Genomic DNA, 23,684 nt, shown 5'->3' with positions numbered 1-23,684 from the left:
CAGAAAGCTACTGGATGTCACCATGTTCACCATGTGCCCTCCCAGTTGAGAGGAACCCTGATCTTCATTGGCCTTCTTGCATCAAGGTATCTTTCCCCAATGCCTTAGACTGGACATTTTTATAGCCTTGCTTTAATTGGGATATTTTCTTGGCCTTAGAACTGTAAACTAGCATCTTATTAAATTCCCCTTTTCAAAAGCCATTCTGTTTCTGGTATATTGCATTCCGGAACCTAGCAAAATAGAACAGTAATTATAAATACCAGTGCTATTGTATTATGAGTTTGTAATTCCATTTTCTATTTCTTACAATATTTGAAATGCAAATGCCTAAGGTGATGATAAATCTATGGTTCTGAAAACATAACACATAAAGATGTAATTTGTGAGAAGGACAACATAAAGGTGGGGCAAAAGAAGGGTATAGAAACACAGCTTGTGTATGGCACTGAAGTTAAGTTGGTATCAAATCAAACAAGGTTGTTATAGATTTAGGATGTTAAATTTAAGCCTCATGATAACCATAAAGAAAATATATACAGATGAAAATGAGAAGGGATTCAAACTGATCTTATGGTTCACTGCATAAGATCAGTTAAATACAAAAGGTGGCTGTAAGGAAAATCAGAGGGACAAAAAGGCATAAGGCTTTCAAAAACCAAAATAGCAAAATGGCAGAAGAAATCTTGCAGTATCAATAATTAATTTAAACGTAGATGGATTAAACTATTTATTCATAAGGCAGGAATTAGCAGAATTCCAACTATATACTGTTTACAAGAGATTACACTTAAATTCAAACACACAAGTAGGAAGTGAAAGGATGGCAAAAAAGTATTTCATGCAAATAATAACCAGAAGAGAGCTATGCTAATATCAAATAAAATGAGTTTAAGTAAAAAAAAAAATCTATTAAATGAGACAAAGAAGGAAACTATATGACAAAATGGTCAATTCATAAAGAAGATATAATAATTATATATGTTGAACCCCAAAATACATGAAGAAAATACTGACAGATGTCAAGGGAGAAATAGATGGTTATACATTAATAAATAGATTTCAATACATGACTTTCATAATGGATAGAAGATCTAGAAGAAGATCAGTAAGAAAACAGAAGACATGACAATACTATAAAACTAACTAGACCAAATATATACATATATACAACATATCGCCTAACAACAGCAGAATATACTTTCTTGACTAGTACACATGGATTATTTTCTAGGACAAGCCATATTTTAGGCCACAAAACCAAGTCTCAATCATTTGAAAAGATTGAAATTGGGTGGACCGTGGTGGCTCAGGAGGCAGAGTTCTTGCCTGCCATGCCAGAGACTCAGGTTCGATTCCCGGTGCCTGCCCATGTAAAAAGAAAAAGAAAAAAAAAGAGATTGAAATTATACAATGTACCTTCTCTGACTACAGTGGAATGAAGCTCAAAATCAATAATGTAGGCAGTACTGGAAAAATCACAAATATGTGGAAATTGAAATACAATTTTAAACGAGCAATGGATCAAAGGAAAACTAGGAAATACCTTGAGGTGAATGAAAACAAAAACACAAAATACCTAAACTCACAGGATGCAGCAAAGGGAGTATTGGGAGGGAAATTTATAATTCTAATGCTTACATTAAAAGAAGAAAGACCTCAAATCAGTAACCTAACCTCACACCTAGAGGAAACAGAAAAAGAAGAGCAAACTAAACTCAAGGTGAGCAGAAGGAAAGGAAATAAAGATTAGGATGGAGATAAATGAAATAGATAATAGAAAAACAATAAAGAGAATCAACAAAACCAAAAGGTAGTTTTTTGAAAAGATAAACAGAATCGACAACCTTTAGCTAGACTTATAAATTAAAAATGAGAGAGGGCAGAAATAACGAAAATCAGAAATGAAGAGGGAGTCATTACTACTCACTCCACAGAAATAATAAGGATTAGAAGAGGTTACTATGAACAATTGCATGCCAACAAATTAGATAACCTAGATGAAATGGACAAATACCTAGAAATATACAAATTCCCTAACTGAATCGAGAAGAAATAGAAGACCTGAACTCAAAAACAAGTAAAGAAATTGCATGATTAATCAAAAACCTCTCAACAAATAAAAGGCTGAGACTAGATGGCTTCACTAGCAAATTTTACCAAACATTCAAAGAAGAATTAACACTAATCTTGCTCACACTCTTCCAAAAATTTGAAGAGACAGGAACACTTCCTAACTCATTCTACTAGGTCAGACTCAAAATACCAAAGCCAGGTAAAGATATCAATTACAGGCCTATATACTTTATGAACATCAGAGCAAAATCCAGGTGGTTCAGTGATAGAATGCTTGCCTGCCATGTGGGAGTCCCTGGCTCAATTTCCAGTCCATGTACCTCCACCCCCTTCCTCAAAAAAAAAGCAAAATCTTCACCAAGTATTAGGAAAGTTGATCCAACATTCACTAAAAGGGTATATACCATGATCAAATGGGAATTATCCCAGGAATGAAAGAGTAGATCAACATAAGAAACCCAATGAATGTAATACACCACTTTAATAGACTGAAGGGAAAAACCCCTACCATATGCTCAATCCAATTGATGCAGAAAAGGCAACTGACAAAATTCAGAAAGCTTTCTTGATTAAAAAAAAAAAACACTCAGAAAACTAGGACTAGAAGGAAACTTCCTTAACATAATAAAGAACATAAAAAGTCCACAGATAACATCACACTCAACACTGAAAGACTGAAAACTTTTTTCCTAAATTCAAGAACAATACTCAGATGCCAACACTGTTATTCACCCTTGTAGTGGAAGTTCTAGGCAGAACAATTAGGCAAGAAAAAGAAATAAAAGGAATCCAAATGGAAAGGAAGAAGCAAAACATTCACTATTTGAAGATGAGATGATCCTATATACATAGACAATCCTGAAATACCTACAACAGAACTAATAAATGAATTTCAGCACAGAGGCAGGGTATAAGATCAACACACAGAAAGCAGTGCTGTTAAGTGTAACAAATAAGGTATTGGTGGCTGAGAGAGTTTAAATAGAGTCGAGAGGCTACTCTGGAGGTCACTCTTATGCACGCTTCAGTTAGACATTGCTGCCTATCAGAATTTGCCAACCCCCAACCAAAACCATTCTTGCCAAACCTAAATAACACACAAGGTGTTATGTAAGATTCTACAAAGGTTCCATGTACTAGAATAACTTTCAAGAAACCCATAACCTCCAGATGAGTTCCCAGAACAGATAAGTCCTGAAATACAGAGGGGTCAGCCTCTCCAGAACATCAACTAGTTCCATCCCCCTATCACATATTATTGACAGCCCCTTTCAGTGTGAAAAAGTTAGAATGGGCATAGCCCAAATACACCTACAGAGTGGGAGAAAGATCAAAGGTGATGGTGGAGTTATACAGACAAGGTAGGGTTTAACAAATGAGTATGATTGCTGAATCATTATAATGGTATTTCTTTTAGTCTCCAGTATCTTAGAGCAGCTATAAGTAAAAACCTAAAATTGTGGAACTGTAACCCATACCAAACTCTGAAATCTGATCTACAACTTATTGTTGTGATGTGCTTTGAAATTTATTGTTTTTTTGTATATATGTTATTTTTCACAAAAAAGAAAAAAAGTTGATTGTGATGATAAATACACAGCTATATGATGATATTGTGAACATTGATTGTACACTTTCAATGATTACATGGCATGTGAATATATAGTATATATCAATAAAAAATAAATAATTTAAAAAATACAAAGGAGAAGATGGAGTTATAAAAGAGAAAATAGGACTTAACAAATCAGTATGACTCCTGATTCACTATATTGATATTTCTTTTAGTCTCCTGTGTCTTGGGGCAGCTAGAAGGGAAAAACCTAAAATTATGGAACTGTAACCCATACCAAACTCAGAAATCTATTCTATAACTATTTGTTGTGTTATGCTTTGAAATTTATTGCTTTTTTGTATATACGTTATTCTTCACAATTAAAAAACAGCAGTGGTACTTCTATGTCCTAGTGTGCTAGCTTGAATCTATTATGTACCCCCAATTCTTTTAATACATCCCTGTGGATGTAGACCTTTTGTGGGTGGGACCTTTTACGTAGGGTGTTTCCACGGAGCTATGACCCAGCTCATTCAAGGTGGGTTTTAATCCCCATGTTGGAGTCCTCTATTAGAGGATAATAGAGAGAGACATTTGAAGATAGCCATTAAAACCAGAATCCAGGAGAAAAACTCCCAGAGACATTTTGGAGAGAAGCTGAGAAAGCCATTTTGAAGCTGAGAAAGCCATTTTGAAGCCAGAGTCCAGGAAAATAGACCGCCAGACATCATAATGTGCCTTCCCACATGACAGAAGAACTACAGATGGCAGTAGTCCTTCTTCTAAGAATGTACTGTCCTTTTGATGCCTTAATTTGGACATTTTCATGGGCTTAGGACTGTAAATTTGTAACCTAATAAATCCCCATTGAAAAAGCCAACCCATTTCTGGTATATTTCATTCTGGCAGCTTTAGCAAATTGAAACAACTAGCAATGAGAAATAAAAAAAATTTTCATTAAAAACATCAACTAAAAAAGTTAAATATCTAGGAATAAATTTAACCAAGGATGTAAATGTCTTACATGTGGATACTACAAAACACTGTTGAAAGAGATTAAAGAAAACCTAAATAAATGGAAGACCATTTGATGTTCATGAATTGGGACACTATTGTCAACATGCCAATTGTAATCAAAGTGATTTACAGATTCAACACAATCTCAATCAAGATTTCAACAAACTTTTTTGCAGAAAAGGAAAAGCCAATCATCAAATTCATATGGAAGGGTAAGGGGCCCCAAATAGCCAAATACTTCTGAAAAAGAAGAACCAAGTTCAAGGACTCACATTTCCCTATTTTAAAACTTACTACAAAGTTACGGTCAAAATAGTATTGTATGGTTCAAGGACAGACATACAGACCCATGGAAAACAACTTAGAGTCTAGAAACAAACAACTTACATCTATGGCCAACTGATTTTTCACAAGGGTGTCAAGTTCACTCAATGGGGAAAGAATAGTCTTTTCAACGAATGGTGTTGGAAAACTGGATATTCACATTCAAAAGAATGAAAGTGGACCCCTAAACTTCACACCACATATAAAATCAACTAAAAATGGATCAAACTCTTAAATATAAGAATTAGATCTATGAAACTTCTAGAAGAAAACATAGGGAAACATCTTTAAGACCTTATGTTAAAAATCGGATTCTTAGGGCGGGCCACCGTGGCACAGCAGGCAAGAATGCTGACCTGTCATGCCAGAGGACCCGGGTTCGATTCCTGGTGCCTGCCCATGTTAAAAAAAAAAAAATTGGATTCTTAGACTTTACACCAAAAGCGTGAGCAACAAAAGATAAAATAAATTGGATGTCATCAAATTAAAAACTTTTGTGTATCAGAAGACATCATAGAGAACGTGAAACAAACCTACAGAATCAGAGAAAATATTTGGAAACTATATATCTGAGAAAGATTTAATATATAGAATATAAAAAGTACTCTTACAACTAACTCAACTATAAAAGGCAATTCATTTAAAAAAATGGGCAAAGAACTTGCACAGACATTTCTCCAAAGATCTACAAATGGTAAATAAACATATGAAAAGATGCTCAACATCATTAGCCGTTAGGGAAATGCAAATCAAAACCACAAGTTACCATTTCACATTTGCTAGGACAGTTACTATTAAAAAAAAAATCTAGAAAATAATAAGCGTTGTCAAGGATGTGGAGAAATGGAAATGCTTGTACACTCCTCGTGGAAATGTGAAATGGTGCAGCTGCCAGGGGAAACAGTTTGGCAATTCCTCAGAAAGTTCAAATGTAGAATTACCATATGACTCACTTCTAGGCATGTACCAAAAAGAATTGAAATAATAGATATTTACACATTGCTGTTTATAGCAACATTATTCACAATAGACAAAAGGTGGGAGCAAACCAAGTGTCCATCAACAGATGAATGCATAAACAAAATGTGTTTTATCTATCTATCTATCTATATAGATAGATACACGTATACATTCAATGGAATCCTATACAGCTGTAAAATGGAATGACGTTTTATGTGCTACAACATGGATGAATCGTAAGGACATTATGGTGAGTGAAATAAGTCAGACACAAAAGGACAAATATTGTATGATCTCACTTTTAGGAAATAATAAAAACATTCAAATTCATAGTCAGAAATAAGCATACAGGTGACTGCTAGGGGCAGGGCTGGAGGTAGGCAATGGGGAGTTAACAGTTGATACAGAGTTTCTGTTTTGGATGATGGAAAAGTTTCTGTAGGGATGGCATTGATGGTAGCACAACACTGTGAATGTAATTAACACCACTGAACTGTATTCATTAAAGTGGTTAAAATGGGAAATTATAGGTTGTATATATGTTACCAAAAAAATACTCCAAGCAAATATAAACAAGCAAAAAAGCAGGAATGGCATATCAATGTCAATGTAGAATTTAAAGCTAAGTTAAAAGGATAAAGAGAGGGAACAAGTCATGATAAAAGTGATTGCCCTACCAAATCTCTGCATTCGAAAAAATGAGCTAGATAAACTCTGGTCTCAATTCAACCTCGCCACAGTAGCTCTGGGAATGAGAGTGTTTAAATATTAGAATTATAATGATATTATGGACAAATAATATTGTCTGGGGATGGAAAAGAAAATGCTGTTTAACATTTAGGTAATAATAAATACTACTTTCTTGAGAAGGGATTAAGATGAAACAGGGTTGTGTATTCAAATATCTGAAAGGCTGTCACGGAGAAGAGTGAGTTAGTTTATTTGGTATTCTGCCCTCCAGAGGGACTAGGACTAGTGGATGGAAGAAGCAGGGAGGCAGATTTTGGCTTAGTGTAACTGAAAAATATGTTTATGATAAAGTCATCCAACACTCGAATATGCTGCCTCATAAGGCAAAAAGATCTTTCTCACTGAAAGCGTTAAAATAAAAATCCAATGGCTAGCTGTTAGACAGTCTCCTTAACACTTCCATTGAGTGAAAGGTTGGATTAGCTAACTTCAGAAGTTCCTTCCAATTTTAAGACACTGTGGAAACACTGAAGGCTACATAAACACAATGACATTTTCACATATGCACTGAAGCACAGAGGCAGAAACTAATTCCAGTCAGTACTCATCTTACAGATCATACTTTCCTCTCTCTTTTTGAACATCAGGGACATTTGACTATTTTACTTCAGTGAAAAAAATAAAAGCCATGATATTCACCTTTGTAGTAGTTAGGTTTAGGTGTCAACTTGGCCAGGTGATGGTACTCTGTTGTTTTGTTGCTATGGTCTTAAATCATTAACACATGAATTTCATCTATGGCTGATTATATCAGCTAAGGGGAATTCTCCCTGAAATGAGTGACATTTAATTTAATTAGCTGGAGGCTTAAAAAGAGAGAGGTCAGAAAAGAGTTCAGCAGCTCAGGCTCAGACATTTGGAGGTGCAGAAAGGAATCACCCAGGGGAAAGCCGTTTGAACCCAGAAGGTAGGAGGGAAGGCCAGCAGACTTTGTGGTGCACCTTGACATGTGACACAGAAAGCCAGCTGTCTTTCCTTGGAAGAACTGTAATTTTGTAACTAAATAAATCCCCTTTATAAAAGCCAGTCCATTCTGGTGTATTGCATTCCAGCAGCTTTAGCAAACTAAAACAACCTTCAAGTTGGGAGATGGTTCCTCCTTCTCCTACTAGAGTTTTAATTTAATCAGATGTGAAAGAAGCTTAAACTTAACAGAGGTAGAAAAAGGAGAAAGGAGAAGGAAATATGAAAATAAACTCATTAGGGAATACATATAGCTTTTTTGAAAACTATATGTACTAGTTACGTTCTTTGAAGGAAGAGTATGTCTATTTTCTGAATATTATATCTTTTCATATTTCAATGTGATTGCTTTGGGGGCTCACTTTCAATTCAGACTCTTTTGCTTTTTAAAATCTGCATTTGTGTTAAGTTACTCTCAACTCATATTGGCATAAAATTCTTTTTGCTTTACCATGAAGTCTGCTATAAAATTCAAAACCAAGACGGCCTTTATCGAAGTTTTGATTTTATAGATATCAGAGTACTCAAAATGCAAACACAGTTTTATTTTAAAATATTTAATATAAGCACACAGACGGACAACAGCTGCTAATTAGTTTTCTGTTTCATCTGTTATTCCAACTGCAAGCTGTATCATTATAAGATGAGTGAAGATGACAGGATAGTGAGAAAAAGTTCTAGGATTTGGAGATTAAGGAACAGTTATAGTTAATTATACCAAGATAACAAATATAATTCAGGATATACACTAATCATATAGTAATTTACAAAAAGCCATCATTTAGTTTCTTAGTCCACTGGGTGTTCTGGCAGTACAAAGTTATATAAAGAAAGAAGAAAGCATGATCCCTGCCTTTAGGTTTATGAGCTAGTACAAAAACATATGAAAAAAAAGTTGGAAATAAGTGAAATAAGCCATAAATTAACATAATTGATTGAATTTGAATACATTAATTAAAATGAAAATATAAATATATAACAGAACTTGTACAGATGCTGAGTGGGACAGAATGATTAGAATTGGTTTGGAATTATTAGGAAAGGTTTTCTGGAAGATATTACCTTTTATGGGGTAGGGTAAGAAAACAATATTTTGAAGGTACAGTAATATTCAGAAGTTAACCTTAGAAGAAAAAGTAACATAAACTGTAATTGCAACTCTTAAGGATTATGAAAATGACTAAAAATTCTCTCACTGAGAGTGGGAAGAATCTGTTGTCATTAAACATTTGTTAAAGCAGAAAGAATAATTTTGGTTAACCATTAGAAAATGAGAAATGTCTGTTGATAAACGATCAGAAAATAAACCTATTATGTTGACTCAAAGATTAAAACTTTGGATATAGGGCAGAAAAGGGTGCTTCTTCTATAAGGGAAGCAGGCAGTTTATAAAGGTAACAAGAACCAATTAAATTCAGATCAAACTTCTCTCCAGTGATCAGAAATTCTTACATTTAGAACATTAGGCCAGAACTAGGAAGCTGGGACGTGTTTGGTTTACAAACTGGAAGACATAAGACGGTGGCCTTTGCCCAAATAATAACTGTATTATTACGCCTATCTTGATAATTCCTGCTAAATGTGCCAGTTTTATAAGAACCCAATTTTCTATCTCAATATTTGTTCCTCTTCTGCCACATGCTTTAATGTGAAGAGGCAGCTTCACAAATTGGCAACAGCAGGAACAGGCAATTCAAATCCCAAATACCAATCTACGACAGAGCCAAGCAAGCCTGGCATGATTCAAGTATGGCAGGCTTCTGTGATGGCAGTTTTCCAGAAGAGGGAACCCTTTTCTTAATTATGGGAATTTTACAGCTTGTCAGGCCTTGAGAGGTAGAAGAGCCAAGTAAGCCATCTGGAAGCTACATTACTGAGCTGTCTCAAAGCTGATGCAGAAATATAAGCAACAAGCTCAAGAGTTAAAATAAGTTTTAGGAATGATATAAACTCAATCGATGTTGAACTTTACTTAAAAATTTTTCCTTAAGCGGATTTTGTGTATTTGAATCTAGATTACTACTTACTATATTCAAGAGGTAAACATATAAGATTATGTATTTAAATTTGAAGGAAAAGCTCCCTGACTTCTAAAAATAAAAATCTTCTAAATCCATTTGTAATTTTTCTCCCTAAGATATTTTCGTTCATGAAGAAAAAATGCATCAGCCTAGCCACAGAACTTTACATTGTGTATTTTGGTCAGGGAGGTGTGTGAGTTGCTAAGTTTTTCTACTGTCAGCGACATCCCTTCTGGCCTTCTCCTATGGTCAAGGTTTTTAGACTTACTCTGAAGGGCCTTGTAAGAGTCTTCTGGATAGTTGCATAGTTGTAAGCTTCTAGGTTCCGTGAAAAGAGAGGGTGATGTAGAAAAAGAAGGCAGGGTTGTCTAATTCAGGAGAAATATTTCTACTAAGTGCTGTGGACACAGTGGTAGACTATGACACACCCTGTCCTGGCCTTCATAGGACTTACAGTCTGGTGGGAAAGAAAACAGCACTGGTTCAATATGAACAAATTCTTTTTTTCACCCTGTTCAGTCCACATAAGATAGCAATTTCGAAAATTTTTGAAGACTGAGAGAAAAGACAAAAAACAAAACAGAGAAGTGCAACAAATATTAAACAATGACCAACATCGGGCCACAAATGTCTCATCTGGTACACAGCACTTACCTATCTAAACGTCCTCATTTATCTTTGACTCTTCCTTCACAACAGGGAACTAGTATCTTATGCTGTCTTGGAGGACAAAAGGTGGCTAATCGGTTATTAAACCAGCCCATGGGGGAGAAGAAAACTAGGTCATTTAACTGTTTCCTATTCAAGGTAGAAAGGGGATGGAGTTTAAAAGTGGTTATCCCTATTACACAAATCTGTGCCAATTTGAAATCTCAAGGCTTGCCTAATTTTATATTTGGGGCAAAGTGTTTCTCTCTTTCCCTTTTTGCTTCTTCCTAACATTTATTCAGTAGCTACCATGTGTTGGGCACTGTTTTAATTGCTGAGGATAAACTATGAACAATTTGTCTACATATCTACCAGCAGCTGAAGTCAGGGACTATGTCTTATTTGCCATTTTACTCTTAACACCAACATAGCTTTGTGTATGGAAAGCATGCAACAAATAGTCATAAAATAAATAAAAATTTTAAAACATTCTCAAATAATTGTAGGTACATGTCAAGATTTAGTTATAAAGATGTTCATCATTGGCTTACAATTGAGAAAGATAAGATGCAACCTAATGTCTGACAAAAAGGATTGTTTAAACCAGGCTATATTTTAAGTGTCAGTAAATAAAATTTGTTGTATAGACTCAAAGACATTTCCTATAAAAATAATAGTATAAACAATAGTATAGGTGGTAGGCAAGATTCCAGGGTAGTTAAAAAAAAAAAAAAAAGCCCTTACTCATGTTAGTATTAAATGCTGAGTTACTCCTTAGTACTAGCCTGAATTATAGAAACAAGATGGAAGAATGATGAAAGAATGTTAAAGAATGTAAAGCATTATTTATGGTATCCTTCCACCTATCTTTTTGTATTCCTTTCTTGCAGCCAAATACCATTCTCCCAGGCCCTGAATTTCTTGCTATGCTAATAAGGTTCTGATGTGGTCCTGCTCAGGGTTTGCCCTGTGCCCCAAAGAACTCCAGGTTCTCTAAATGATTTAAATATTATCCAGGCCAAATTTCAGATTATCTGGCTTGAACTAATTCATGTTAATATTTGAACAACTCTCCCTCAGGGAGTTGTGCTTTTAAAGAGAATGCTTATTAACACAAACGGATCTCTAAATATTAGATTATCAGAAAATACAGTGAAAGGAAAACATTTAGCCAGTGGGGAGGATATTCAAACTTAGTAAAACACCTCTCCTAAGTAGGATGTTCCTTAAGCAGTACTTGCTGTCCATGGTTCTCCCCACACTTGTATTTCTCAAAAAGCTTTTCTCCCTTCCTCCCTTAAAGTAATGATACAGGAACTTGGTTAGTAGGAAAAAAGCAAAAAGATGGGAGCCATTTGTGATCTGGGTCACTTGTAGGTTGAATGCCAGTCTGACTACCAAAATTACCATATATTCACAATGTGTGCGCTCTTTCTCCCAATTTTGTCATCTTGCTTGGAGAAGATGTTTTGAAGTTGGTATAAAAAAATTACCCAAAACTCTGCAAAAGCAGCCCCAGTAGTTGTGGAGGGAGGGTAAAAAGAGAGCTTATAAAAGGAAGGGGGCTATTTCTCCTTGTAAGGGAAAGGTGTCTATTTTACAGTGAATAAAAAGTAGCTTTATTTTTGCGCCCAGGAAGTAAACCTACTACTGTAATAAATTCTTCTGCCACTTTTTTCTACTTTTATAATTATCTATGGATCTAGGATCCTGCAACTCAGACCCTTATTATTTATCTATATACATGTCAATATCTAATTAAAATTTTAAATTAAGATTTCCTTCTCTGGTTTTTGAAATGTTCATAGCTACAATTTCCTTAGTAGTTTTATTCTGGACAATATGAATACTAATGGAGATAGATTATTAGGTTGATTAACCTTCACGTTAATGAGCTGGGGTGTTGAATCCTTAATGGGCACCATGGTATAGCAAAAAGAGAAAGGGCCTTGGGATAAACAGATCCAGGTTGGACTCCTTAACCTGCCTTTTACTAGTTGCATCATCCTGGACAGGTTATTTGATTGTTTTAAGCTTCATCATTATTATTATGTATAAAATGGGTATAAAAAATACTTATCTGGCTCTGTTGTTTTATGAGGTTTAATTAAGATAAATAAGTGAAAGAACCAAGCATAGTGACATCGACATACTGGGTACTTAGTAAAGATCAGTGCCTCTTTCCCAGGTAAAGACTGACATGTTTGGGGTGAGGATACTAGAGGAAATGGATGGGGATTGGGTAGGGAGGAAAGAGGAGTGGAACAGAATTGAAAACTTCTTCCCAGTTCTTACTAATAACAGTCTTATTCATCTCTAGGCTACCAAAGACTAGCCGAGGTCTGATACAGCATAACCCTTCATAAAATTTTGTGGAAATTTTAGTGAATGCTAACCTATATATAACAAACCTCAGTTTTGCCAAAGGTATATGATTTTCATTTTAGAAAGATCACATTGGTAGCAGATGACAAGGTGAGCTAGAGGGGAGAATAAGACTTAAGGAAGGGAGAGTGGTTAATAAGCTATTATTTATTAAGTAAAAATTAAATGAAGCCTTGAACTAAGTCAGGGCAGTAGGGATGAAGAGCTGGGAATGTTGAGAAGAAATACGGAGGTGGTAAAATCTCCAGGACTTGAACATAGGAGTGAGCAAAAGAGAGAGAGCTATGATGACTTCCATTCAGATTTCTTCTAGTTTGGGTGATTTGGTGGATGGTGGTGGCAATGACCAAGAAAGACAAAACTAAATGAAATGGAATAAGATGGTTTTGGAGAAAAGCATACAGAACGTGGGAGGAGGAGGAGCTTAATTTTGGACATGTTGAGTTTGTACTGGGTTTTAAAGAAGATCCACCCAGTAGGTAGGTGCATCTATAGGTGCTTTGCCCAAGACAGGGATCTTGGCTGGGGATATATATTTGTGAATAATTAGCATAAGGGATTAGAAGGACAAAAAGCCATAGAGAAAACCTCCTTTTAGAGAAGGAGCACAGGAAAAAGAATCCTTGTAGGTGACTCAGGAGAGTCTAACAGAGACTGGATGAAAATCAGAAGAGCTAGTCATGCTAAGAAAGGACAGAATGGCAATGGAGGATGAAGATACAGAAATGGTGTGTTGCTAGAGAGGGATGTAAAATTGTGGCTGAGATGTCCAACAGTTAGATACTTCAGGCATTTTATTTGTGTTTAACTACACACACATACCATTTAAAAGACGCTTTGCAATCCAAATGAAGATAAATGAACACTCACACTTTTCTAAGTTATGTCCTTCACAATTTATCTGGAATTAATCTTTCTTTTAAATCTACTTTAGATCTGAGCTGAAGCTCCAGAACTTTCTAAAACATTTTTTACTAGTAGCTACAGCTTCCTCAAAAGCAGGAACTGTATCTATTTCAGCTTTGTTTCTTCAATAGTCCTTGGCTTGAAATTCATAGTAGATGCATGATTAAATTTACTACATCCTCGCTACTCCTGTGATCCATGGAGCAGGAGCCCTAGCATCATCTGGGAGCTTGTTAGAAATGTAAAATTTCTACTCACTCCAGATTTACTGAATCAGAATCTGCATTTTTAACAAAATCTCCAGGTGTTTCATATAGGCACACAATCAATACTTCCTGACTGAACCAATGAATAAACACATTATTCTCTCTAAAGCTTTCTGACATAATGGTTTATTTTATTATGTCAATTCTGCTTTAAATTTAGTTGAATTGGGTAGTTTTGCCTGGATTGAAAAGCCTTTCAAAATCTATCCTTAAATTTCTACTATGTTTACCTGCATTATCTTTCTACCTGACCTTCCTGTGCTAATCAGCTTGACTTGACCTGAGTTAACTGTTTATTTATTTATTTATTTATTTGTTTTTTTACATGGGCAGGCACCAGGAATCAAACCTGGGTCCTCTGGCATGGCAGGCGAGCATTCTTGCCTGCTGAGCTACCGTGGCCCGCCTGTAACTGTTTATTTCTCCATCTCTATTTTTGTTCATTCCATGTTTCCCACTTGGAATAATATACCATCTCTTACCACTCTAGCCCATACTAATGCTCTCTTCTCTAACAAGATATTTATTATCTTGTCTCCAGTGACATAAGAGAAATGTGGATTGTTAATCTCAAGAGATCTAGATTCCATTTCCACCTCTGCCATTAACTGGTTGTATAATACTGGACAAGTCACTTAACATCTCTAGGCTTCATAATTGGTCTTTTTAAAGAAAAAGACTAGGAACCCCAATAGTAGTGTGGGTCTCTCAATAGTAATGAGAACCCCCTGTTGTATTTTAATATGAATGTATGTTGAATGTATTTTAATATAAACAATTTATATAAATCAATTTATAAATTGATGCTCTTCAAATATAGCTGGTAACTCTTAGGTATTTGAAACATTCCACCTGTAATCTTTGCTGCACTATTATTTACCTTTTTTAAAAATAAAAGTTACAATAAAAAAAGCTTTTTTTTTGAGCTTGAGCTCAGTTCAAATAGCTACAAAGTATTACTGTTCTATATTACATTAATTGCCAAAATTATGGTAGGTGATATGAATAAGAGCTGAAGGGTAGACTTATACAGAATTTAAAAACCAGACTCAAACCTTTTTTTTAATGACAAGGATAGCTCCCTCATTCCCTACCCCTCTCTGTACTAGCTTACTAAGGGTTCTTGAGCACAAGAATGTCCCTGGTTTCTTTCTCTCCCTGGTTTAAAGATAGGGTAGAATCTCTACCAGGGCCCTGTTTTGTTTCCCTAGAAAGCTTCACATACAGGCTTCTGTATGACATTTACTTTCAATAGTGAACAGTTACAAGGAAAGGGGAAGAATGTAGAGGGAGGTAACCTCACAGAATATCAACAGGCTGTAGATTAAATGTTGCTCGTTTCCTTTGCTAAGCCCCCATTACAGATTTTCATTAGAACAATTATAAATTCTCTCCTCCCACCTCCCACCTCTGTATTTTAACTGTTCACTCTGGGCGTCTTCAATATAGCACTCTAAGGCTGGGAAAGCCTAGATTTGCATCAGTCATATTTTTTATGGCTCTCAGTTTGATGTAAGGTATTGCTGTTAGGGAGAAGAGCATATATTAGAGATCTGCACACTTTCTGCATTGCCTATATCCTGCTTATAGTTTTGTTGATCTTTATGCTGTTTGCAAGACATATTTCTGAGTTAAATTTAATGACAACATTTAATTATTGGGAAATGCCTACCACAAATCAACAGTGTCCCAGAAAATTAAAATTAAAATTAACATAGCAACATATGAGCCCTTCAATGGTGTTTTGGCCTTTATAGTAAGGTTATGCTGTATATACAGCACATCAAGAAACTACTTTTAAAATAGAAAAGTCAATAGGAGAGAAAATGGGCATAATTATAGTCCAGAAGAACTTAGGGTTAAAAGGATAAAAAAGTTCCCTTATCTTATAAAGTTTCTTAGAGTTCATAAATGCAGCTGGAGGCAGGGACAGAGCCAAGGCTGGGTGGGAAACAAATTCTAAAGAATCTGATGTTTGTTCCCTGGAGTTTCAGATCTGCTTGTTTTAGGGATCATATATCTGTGCTTTAAAAATCCTTGGATTTATCCTATATTTTCTCAGAAAGTGATTTTTGTCTTCTTTAAGGCTGTATCTGTATCAGGATAGTTTTAGGTGTTCAAAATTTATATGGAAGGAGACAGTATTGGTAAGGTCCAAATCAAAATAATAATGAGCTCTTTTTTGCAATGGGTTCTTTCTACTCCCTTTCTAGGGCTAGGGAGCCAGGGAGAGATAACACTAGGTAACCCATGACTCTGGCTTCAACAGTATGGGTTCTAAAGTTGACTTTTTACTTAGCTATGGATGTCTCCAGGACTAAACATACAGGTAAATACAAATGCTGAAAATTTTAACAGGAATGATGCTTGAAAATATGTTCTAACAGTCCCTAGTCCAAATGTTCTCAGAGAAAGAAAATTAAATCAGGAGGAAAAAAGAGAACTGTTTAAGGTGAGATGACAAAAGCCACTCCCTTTCAGGATACTGAAAAGATGCTATGTCTGAGGATCCCAGTTGGAGTCTAAACTGAGGTAGCTGAGGTAGGTGTCAGAGCATGTCTTGTGAAATGGTAGGTCAGAGACCCTCAAAAGCACATCCTGGACCTATGAAAGCACTCATCTTAAGGGATGAAGTCTTAAGGGAAGAAGAATTACCCAAGCAGAATGAGTTTTACTCAGTGACAAGATAGCCGTCAGAAAGAAAGAAGTCATTGAGGGTGACAGATACATTATGGTATCCATCACTTAGATTTGTCTCCACCAGGCTGATGTTTGAGTTTACTAAGAGGAGGCGCACCTCTAGTGAACTAGAAATAGTGCTTGGGGAAAGATGGCAGAGCAGCAGTGTTACATGGTAACAGGATTCCCAGGATGAGGAGACTTTCTTCTGAGCACATGTAAGACACCACTGGTGATTCACAGAAATATGTGGAGAATTTAGCAGAGGGATGATATAATTTAGCATATGGGGGCAAGATGCTCTTATTAAGCAAGATGCTTCCATGTGTCTTTCTTTATAATACTTACAAGTGGGTAAAGTCTGGAGAAACTTGGATTACATAAGGATACAAAAATAAAATAAAAGTCCTAGAAAACAATTGTATTTAAACTTCAAAGCATCATGTAGTGCTAATTTTGACATTTTCTCTTACTATTCTGACCTTGTTTTTCCTATCTTTCTTGAAACAAGTAAAGGTCTGCATAGGAACAATACTATCACCATTAGTTCCACTAGATAAAACCAACACTATCAAAAAGATCTCTGTGACTTAACACATACGTAGAAAAGCAAAATATTTCTACTTTTCCAATAGGCATTCTAGGAAAATATCCATTCCTTAAGGCCATAAATACTTCTATAATTTTTTGGCTTAACACTGGAGATATATGAAAACTATGTTATATTTCTGTCTCTTTAGCACAATCTCACCTAATTAGTACCTTAAAAATTCATATTTGTACAATAATGTTTCAAAATAAAAAATCCAATACTTACTTGTCTCCCACAATTCCCAAGTTGATTGTGGGGTAACCGTGTTCCTGAATTGTTGCTAGGAGGGTTGAACGATTGCTGTCTCGAATCTTTCCTGGTAAGAGGTCATCTTCAGGATTTAGCAGCTACAAAGCCAAAAAACCACCATAAATTATTCTCTGAGGAGAATGTTGTCTATTACTACTGAAAAAAAAAATCTAGTTTACAGTTTAGCATTATCTAATTCCTACAACAGTATTTGGCATGTAAAAGGCATGTACTCAAAGTGTTTTGAATGATGTTAAAAGCACAGGAGGAACAGAATTCAAAAGCTATGCAAAAATTTAAATGGTGTTTGAACAGAGGCCAAATAACATCTTAGCTTTGGCTACAATTTGATAATAATGCTCTGGAAATACTGGCCTTGTCAATAATTGGTTACTGGGACAAACTAAATACAATGATTCTCTTCTTTACTTCCAGTATTCTCTTCCAATTTGTCTTTCATTGAGAACATCTGAGGTAGAGACTGTGCTTGACATATTCTCAAGTCTGAAAAGAATAACTGATTATCTTTTCTTTCAAGCTTTTTGATCTCTTTCGTGAAGTGGGAGCAACAATACCAATTAGGTTAAACTAAAGAAGAGGGAAGTCTTTAGTCTTTTCACACTTTGCCTGTGACTAGAAAACCTAAAAAACTAACACTTAGCTATACATATCTGCAATGGGACTCTAAATTGAATCATAATTTAAAATCTTATAATTTTCTTCATAGATATTAAAATATCTATTATTTTTCAAAATAATTATATCTATGAAGAAAATGATAAGAAACATATTCTAAGTTAGGATGTTTCACTGAGGCAGTGTGGTGTGGTAGGAACAGCATGGGATTTAGGCATTGCTGAAATTTAATTCAGCCACACTCTTTAGTTTTGTCATTTAAAAAAATTAAATAATAATAACTACCTTGCAGAGTACTTGTTAGGATTATTGAGATAATAGGCACTCAGTGCAGAGAAATAAATATACAATAAGTGTGATTCTCTTTCTTTTCTTTATGATACATAATTTTGAAAGAGCATCTAATTTCACCCACATAGTTTTCATATTGTTATTCCTAGATGCTAGTGCAGATGGAATTAGTTTATAATGTAACCCTAGACTATTAGATTATAAAATATTTAGGAGTAAGGGTCTTTAACACCAACACACATGGACACATACTTAAAACATACTTTTATTTATATATTTTTCTTAAGTTGTACTTTGATTTCAGAAAAATAAGTGAAAAAAGTACAGTTTTGAATCAAGAAAATCTGGAACATTATCACTGGAGGTCAAAGGCATTTCAGATGCTTACACTGTTAATATGACCAACATTCAGGCCTTAATATCTCAGCTTTCCAACCAATAATGTTAAATCCCTTCAATCTTCCTTCTAACTCTTTAGTGATAACATGCGGCCAGACCTTTGGCTTTATTTTGGAAAAGTAGGAGCTTTGCAACCAACTGTTCTCTTACAATAGGCTGGAGATAAACTTTGACCATTTTATTTAGTGTCATCTGGAGTCTTCCCTTCAAATACTACACTAATTTAACTTAATCAGATACCATGTGAAACATCAATCCACTTCCATTCTTAGTCACTGGCAGTGCTTGGAAAATTGCTGTTACAGTGCTAATACAGATGAATTTTTTTAAAATTTTAATTAACACATGGCTTTTTAAGTCATTATAATTTTATAAAGGTTAAGACTGTAACTCTTTAATTCCATTAATCATAAAGTTGCTTCAGAAAGAAAACTGGTAATATCACTGTTTTTTGTGCTGTCCATTTTTGAGTTTTTGTATCTAGTCCTGTTGCACAGTCTGTATCCCTTCAGCTTAATATCACTGTTTTTCACAACAGGGTACTGACCACCAACTAAATAAGATTCTCTTGATACTAGGGTGTTTTCTTTGCTGTTAATGCGCCTCTCTCTTATTCTACTGCACACAGTTTCAGAAGTAACAGAACAATTAGGTATCATTGGAGAACTAGTTATTTTTCTGTAAAACTGACATAATGTAATAATAGCTAGTTAAATAAGAGTGTGGGATTTACAGTACATTTAACTATTTTCAATGAAAATATACAGAATAAGGCTAAATATAGAATAGAGTCACAATTTTTCCCTTTAGATCTGAATCTTATTTAATTGGAACATTTAAATTGAATCTTGAAACTTCTTACAGTTCTTACAAAAGAAAAAAATACAAAAACAAAATGCAACCCATTTTCTCCATACCTTGTTACTTTCCCATCTACTACATATTAAATTTCAATTTCCTGTTTGTTATTGAATAGTGATAGCATCACTATCCTCCCAGCTTTCAAACATTTAACTTTTGATTCTATTTTTTTCTTTGTAGTCCATTCTCTTCCCAAAGGTTGGAATTACAAACTTCGTAATCCTTCTCCTCTCTGACCTTATGTTATTCACATGGAGGGGGTACCCCCCACCATCCTCCAAATTCCAGGCATTCATTATATTATGTCTGAATTTATGAATTTCAGATGACTTCAAACTCTTTCTTTCTGAGAAATAAAAAGAAGCATTAACTTGCAAAACTATAATACTTGCATAACAATTAAATTGTACCAAATCATGACATGCTACACAAAGTATCTTAAGTCAAATTGTTTTAACACAAGCTAGTCAGACTTATATGCTCCAAGATATGACCAAGGACAGTTTAATAATAACTCCACATGGATTCATTTGTTCTAAAGGTAAGATTGACTGTTCTGGCAATCTGTTTTTACAAATTATACAAATTTGTTGTATAAATTCTGACCAATCTCTGCCCAGACCGTGCTTTCTTTGAAACCCTGTCAGTGCCCTTCTGTAACTTCCTCCTTCTGAGATACTTCTGAGACTCTGTGAAGGTGGTGTTTTCCCTTGCTCAGAAACTTAAATATATTTAGCCTTAAATGTTTAACAGCCTTTCCTAATGATCTTTGTATTAGGACTTTGATAGTCATGTTTCACCAAGACTTAGACAAGACTTCTTGCTACCAGTATTCTCATCTTGGTTACACTGTACTTCCTTGAGGTGTCGACCCTCTTTGCTGGGAGGGATTCTTTGTCTATGATGATAAGTCCAATACTTATGTTTTGGCTTTGAATCCTTTTTGTGTTTGAACTCCCATTGTTTGTTCTAGAAATAAGGTTCCCAGGACTTTCAGTTTATTTGATCAGATTTGTACTAATTTTTGCTCTTCTTTTGAAAGTTTTCTAAAGCATTGATTTTATAATAACCATCTGCAAGCAGCTATCCTATAAGAACTTTTCTTATTTTATAGATGTTTGTGAAATTTGTTTTGGGAAAGATCGTCTCTCTACCCATTCTAGCCTGTTAAATTTTAGGATCAGCACTTCGGGGCCAAATTTTGGTGTTGAGGATTCAGATATAGTATATACATGATAATTTCCCTTTTGACTAACATTTAGCTAATGAATCTATGAATTCATTTACTAATAAACTTGTGCTACCTCCTAGCATAACTCTGGCTTCTGTTTTCTTTTTCTTGCATTTATCTTTCTAAAATGCATAACTGCCTCAAGGACCACTTGGAATTGCGGTGACCATTTTGGAGTACTTCTGACATGACCAAAATCATGGGTTTGAAAGGCAATTTTAGAACAAAACGAAATTCATTCCTGAATATTTAATGTGTAGCATTATTATTTTTATTCAAAGCTCCAAAAGGAAATTTGAATTAAAAAGAATTTGTAAGTTCTTTGTTAAGGCCTCATAGGGAGATTCTCATCCTTATTTATATAAAAGAGAAATCACCCAGTTTATTATATGAGACCTCTTACATTTCTATTTCCTCAGAGATTTAATGCTATGGTATAGAATTGTCATGGGCCTAAAACACTATTTGAACTGGCTGTAGTGACTCACTTTATCTTTTTTACATATTGAAATGGGTTTTCCGGTATCTAAGATTCTCCCTTTTTTGCAAAGGGTAAGGTGACTAGACTTTTACAGTGGTCAGTGACTCCATACTATTGTGACCAGCTTCTTTATACGTCCCTTCTTTTCTTCCTCCCTCTTCTGGGAATTTAACTTACTAACTGAACAAAAAACCAATTCTGGTTATTAGGTATACCCAGATAGTTCAGATAAAAATTAAATACAAAAAGAGGATGAAAAATAATTGTATAAGATCTAAAGGAGCATATTCATGTTCCAAATGACTTTTTTTAAATTATATTTTTAATGACCCAAGTAGCTTCTCTAGTATAAATATTTTTTAAAAGTTTATTGTAGTAACATATACAGCTCAAAATTTCCCATTTTAGTACTTTCAAGTGGACAATTTAGTGATATTAATTACATTCAAAATACTGTAGTTCTATCACCAACATCGATTACTCCACCTTTTTCATCACCTCAAATAGAAACTCTGCACCTGTTAATTTACAACTTTGGGAAAAAGTTTTAACAGAGTTAACTACTTGTCTTGGTTACGAGATTACAATATAAGAAGGAAAGAGGACCATTCTGAGCTTTCAAACACAATTTAAAGACTTTAAGAATTTTGTTTTTATATAGAAACATTTATAAATGTATTAGAAAAATTTTATACAATATTTCTATTAAGATGACTCCTTGGACAAATTCACTTAATAATTTTGGTTTAAAAACTGTCCTTCTTGACTTTATCATCATGGAAGAAAATTATATTAGAACAATTTTCTACCATGCAAATCTTGGGTTTATTTTCTTAATAAAAAAATCCTAATTTGAATCTCATAAATTTCCTTTACTGGTTATCCTAGACAATAGCAAAATTTCTGTTCATCTAAATTGAATGATATTAGGGAATATCTCTATGAAAAGAGTTGGATTCTTAATCAGCTTCAATTAAATCATTAGATTTTATATAAACTGAAATCATAATTTCCAAATTGTTACTTAACTCTAAGACCTTAAACTAATATCAATTGGAGCAATCAATAAATAATCCTGGATATGTGGATAATATAATGTTTAAAATACCAGTGCTCTTACAAAATACAATATAAAGTAACCATTATTAGCAGGTTAAAAAGGTGTATGAAGGTAGAAGGGTGCATGTGCAAGATAATGAGTGTGCTTTGTCTATTAGGAAAAAAGATAATATATTTTTTCTTAAAGCAAAAATTATCCATTTGCACCGGAATATAAAAGAAGATAATAAAAAATAAGTTTGGAGTTATACAGTAGGTATAGAAGGTTTGGAAGGGAAGTGATATTTTGCACTTGGGAATAATAACTACAAGACAATAATAATGAATTTAAAAATTTTTATTAAAGTCCATAGTTCATTCATTTTTCCTTCACTTAATAATAATGAATTTAAAGGAAGAATAATATATGTTAAAACTATTGACAAAGTTGGTTACTTGTGATAAGTTTATTCATTAAGAAAAAAGGCCCATAGATCCTTTATTGCAAATTGTTACATGGTGAATTTGGGTTTTCTTTTTGTTAAAAAAGAGCAACTTAATTTGTGCTCAGATAACAAAGGTACCTTTTTATAACTCAGATATTCTGTACACTCTCTTTCTGGCCTGTCCTTAAATCACTTTAAACAAAAGTTTCTAATAATCATCGTTTTTTAATGCTGTTTAAACAAATTCTGCTGGTAAATATTTCTTCCCTTTACTTACATTACTATCTTGACAATTCTTCTTGATTTTGCCTATCCCAAGTTCAGGATAATAAAACTATTAAAATGTCTTTTATAGCTATATCTAAGTTTCCTGTACACTAGGTAACACAAAACTTTGCTCCTTTTTCCTTATAAAAGGAGGGATGCTAAGATATTTGCTATTCTTTAAATTTTAATTAACCTTAAACCATTCAGATAATTTAGTTAGGTACCTCAGGATAAACATGTTTTCATGATAGTGTACTTTTCAGATTAAAATAAGCTTATTCATGTTTAAATATAAAAACTGATAGGATAAGTATCTACCTAAATTTTTTGTTTGTAAGTTTAAATGCTCTTGTTAATTGGTGAAATTCATAGTACACTTTATGGGATTTGTGAATGGCCTCATTGTCCATAATATTGTCTATAATATATTATTCTCAGTATAACCACAGACAAAATCCTTATACATTAATTGTGTGTTATACCTCAATGAAGGATTCCACATCCTCTATTCTGAAAATGTTGGTTAATATAAATTTTGACCAGAGTTGTTCAGGCTTATCATCAACTGGTGTACCACGTTTGTGGCAGCTATTTAATAATCTTCTCCATAATCTTAGACTAAGAGATTATATATTTAAGAAAC

At 34.2% G+C, this 23,684-nt stretch overlaps 1 protein-coding gene across 25 annotated transcripts in view; it reads right to left on the bottom strand.

Moving 5' to 3' along the window:
* Positions 1-23,684, bottom strand: part of GPHN (gephyrin) — a 750,954-nt gene that overhangs the window by 45,403 nt on the left and 681,867 nt on the right. For all 25 annotated transcript variants that reach the window (XM_077122754.1, XM_077122739.1, XM_077122741.1 and 22 more), the window contains one exon: positions 17,368-17,489. In XM_077122754.1, coding sequence (XP_076978869.1) covers positions 17,368-17,489 — 122 coding nt within the window. The remainder of the gene's footprint in view (positions 1-17,367; positions 17,490-23,684) is intronic.

The sequence above is a fragment of the Tamandua tetradactyla genome, chromosome 12 (genome assembly GCF_023851605.1).
Source record: "Tamandua tetradactyla isolate mTamTet1 chromosome 12, mTamTet1.pri, whole genome shotgun sequence".
Lineage (NCBI taxonomy): Eukaryota > Metazoa > Chordata > Mammalia > Pilosa > Myrmecophagidae > Tamandua > Tamandua tetradactyla.
Note: the sequence above shows the minus strand (reverse complement) of the source record. Positions and strands in the feature narration are given on the sequence as shown.